Genomic DNA, 3080 nt, shown 5'->3' on the forward strand with positions numbered 1-3080 from the left:
AATATATTCATGGACAAATCTTTATTTTATTTCATTTTATTAAAAATACTTCACTTAAAAGTATGATTTTTTGTATGTGAAAGACTTATAATATTAACTGAAAGACTGCCAAATTTTGGGAAGATATACACAGTATATTGAAAGTTAGAAGTATTAAATCTATAAAGACTTTAAACAAGTACAAAAAGGTCACGTGGTTGATTAAATTGACTGAGCCCGTGTTGGGGGAGTTAATACTATATTATTTATAACCAACATAAAGCCAAAGGTCTAATCTATTAAGTGACATACTATATTACGTTATTTTCTGTACAAAAAAATTTTTTATTTTGCCTCCAATTCAAACTATTCCCATGGAAAGCACATTAAAGAGCTTGACTGAATTTTTAACGGCTCTTGTAGCATAATTAAAAAACCAGAAAAATTGTGAATAGTTATAGGACATTGTCTATTTTTTGTGCATTATTATTCTGTGTTCTTTGGTGCATTACTTAATTAAATAAAAAATTATTTAGTGCATTAGTACCATTAATATATAAAAGTAGGGATAAGCTTCATCAACAGTTGGCAGCAAAAAAAAAAGAAGACCCAGGTGTGTAGTATATTTCTTGTTTTTCATGTGTATTCTTTATTTATTATTATAAAAGTAACTAAAATGTAAAAATTCTAAACTTTTTAGTTTAGATAAGGTAAAATAAAAAAAAATAATAATAAAAATGTTTCACGAGGTAAGCTTGCGAGTAGCCAGGTGTTACATAATTCAACAGGGTAACATGAGCTACATGTTCATTAAGTTATTTAAAAAATGTGTGGCAGCAATATTATTTGCACACAGTTCAAAGAGCGATAAAATTTAAGTAGAAACAGATGTATACTATTACAAGTTTAAAGCTATTTAGGATAAACAAATTTAGTTTCATGTTACAATTTGAAGTCATTATAGAAAGAAAAAAAGATTTAGATTTCTTTCTTTTTTTTGTGGTTACGAAAACAGTCAAGTTGACTAACCTTCTATAGAGTTAGGGTAGAGAAAATAACAGATGAAAGATAAAGTTTTACTGAAAAAGAAAAACGTGTGAAATTTATTTAGGAGGTTTTAGAGATTATGCCAATGAAATTTGAAATTTTTCAGATGAAGAAAAGTACTTTTAACCTTAACATGAAAAATCACTTTACAATCAGAGCAGTTGACATTTTACTCCATATATTAATAGAGAAATTGTTAGTGAAAATACTTCATTAAAGATTCTGATTTTTTGCCTTCGTGAAGATACACAAAGCATATTAGAAGTTATAGTATGGAAACTAAAGATCAATTGTTAGGTCGAATTGACCAAGCCCATAGTGAGAGTTAATGTCTATTACCTGAAAAAGGGCTTAAAAATAAGTTGACAATCTGTAACAAATAAATATAATGTAGAGTTAGCCTGGAAGTATAATTTTATTCAGAAAATAACTGGTATTAAATCTTCTAGATTTTGTAATATTGTGGTATTTTTCAGGTGAACTTATTTCCCTACAAGCATCAGATAATTAGACCTACTAATAACAGCAGATTTGACCAGGAAATGAGAGTCATTTCTGTTTGATAACTTGACTGAGTTTTAAGTTGAATGAGAATTAAGAGATCTAATATGTTTGATTAACAGTAAAAACAATATTTAAACATACAATAAAAAAAGTGTGCACACTTGTGTAGACATATGGAAGATCGCCTCTACCAGATCAGTGAATAGCTTGTCAGCTTTCCATCTCTCAAGATGAATCTCTGCCAAACCATTTACAAATGATAACAAAGTAAAAATGATAAAAAAAAAGAGTGCCTGATTTCAACAGGTAAACTTGTTTTCTTTGTCCACTTGACAAAGTATCCTTGTGACCTTTTTTCTTTCAAAGCATTGGTCAGCATTGGACATTGTCAGTTTGGCAAGCAAAGGATATTACAGTCACTAATCCTTTCAACCCAAATGCTGTATGTTACTGCAATATATTTTCAGGCAGAATAGATATCTAATCTAGAAAACAAAGCAACTAGAACCAGGTAATCTCAACGATTTTCTGGACCACATGTTAAGGCTAAAACTGCATATAAACTAAACAAACAAAAATATTTAAAAATTCATAGACAAGTAAAGCAGGAAGAAAACTTATGATATGTTTACATATTAAAGTATTAAGTGAGTTGATTCTTCGTTGTGAAGGAGTTCAAAGTAATTGTTAGAATCAAAACTTCAAACACAATACCCACCTGACAGAGAGATGAAAGTAACACCTCAGCAGATGGTCTCGTCCAGTCAGTAAACAGAGCACTAGCAGAATGAACAACCATCTCAAGCAAGCGCAGCAAACCAAGTGTCAAATTAAAACATGTTGCACAAATCTTCAGCTGTCGGGAATCAACAAAAACTCTCTCTGGACGAAGTGATGCATTCTGTAACTAAAATTGTATAAACATTTAATCATTTGTGATCATGTTAAAGGCTTCTTCTTAGAATTTTGCAGTGTACCGAAACTTTTGTAGTATTAATAAATTATTTTAGTAAAGTTTTATTTGTTAATATATATACACACACACACAAGTAATAAAAAACTTTTTTGTAAATGTAAAATGATCTAGGGATGGCAGTACCAAAAAGAATGCAAACAAGAATATAGGAATAATACAGCTATACATAGGTCATCCCTACATGACTTTCAATATCAAAATTTAATGTAACACTGTAAGATGCATAATTACAAAATGGTTTACGAGGTTGGTCAATCCAACTTACCTTGTACTGAGAGTCTGTAATAATCAAGCCGTTTTCACTCAACTTGTTTTTCCTTGTACATACCAACAATCAGGAATATATAACTTCCAACTGCAGTAATATTAAATTCAAGTATGCATTGTACAGTGTAACATTAAATTTTAGTATTGAAAGTCATGTAGGTATGATGTACATATAACTGTATCATCCCTATATTCTTGTTTACATTCTTTCTGGTACTGCCATCCCTAGATCATTTTACATTTACAAAAAAGTTTTTTATTACTTGTGTGTGTGTGTGTGTGTATATATATATATATATATATATAT

General features: G+C 29.5%; 1 protein-coding gene across 1 annotated transcript in view; it reads right to left on the bottom strand.

Moving 5' to 3' along the window:
* Window positions 1-2467, bottom strand: part of LOC106473189 (E3 ubiquitin-protein ligase RNF123-like) — a 10504-nt gene extending 8037 nt beyond the window's left edge. Inside the window, exon 1 of the mRNA XM_013933869.2 lies at window positions 2249-2467. Coding sequence (XP_013789323.1) covers window positions 2249-2329 — 81 coding nt within the window. The 5' untranslated portion in view covers window positions 2330-2467. The remainder of the gene's footprint in view (window positions 1-2248) is intronic.
* Window positions 2468-3080: the final 613 nt, after the last annotated feature.

This window comes from Limulus polyphemus, unplaced genomic scaffold (assembly GCF_000517525.1).
Source record: "Limulus polyphemus unplaced genomic scaffold, Limulus_polyphemus-2.1.2 Scaffold5959, whole genome shotgun sequence".
Classification (NCBI taxonomy): Eukaryota; Metazoa; Arthropoda; class Merostomata; order Xiphosura; family Limulidae; genus Limulus; species Limulus polyphemus.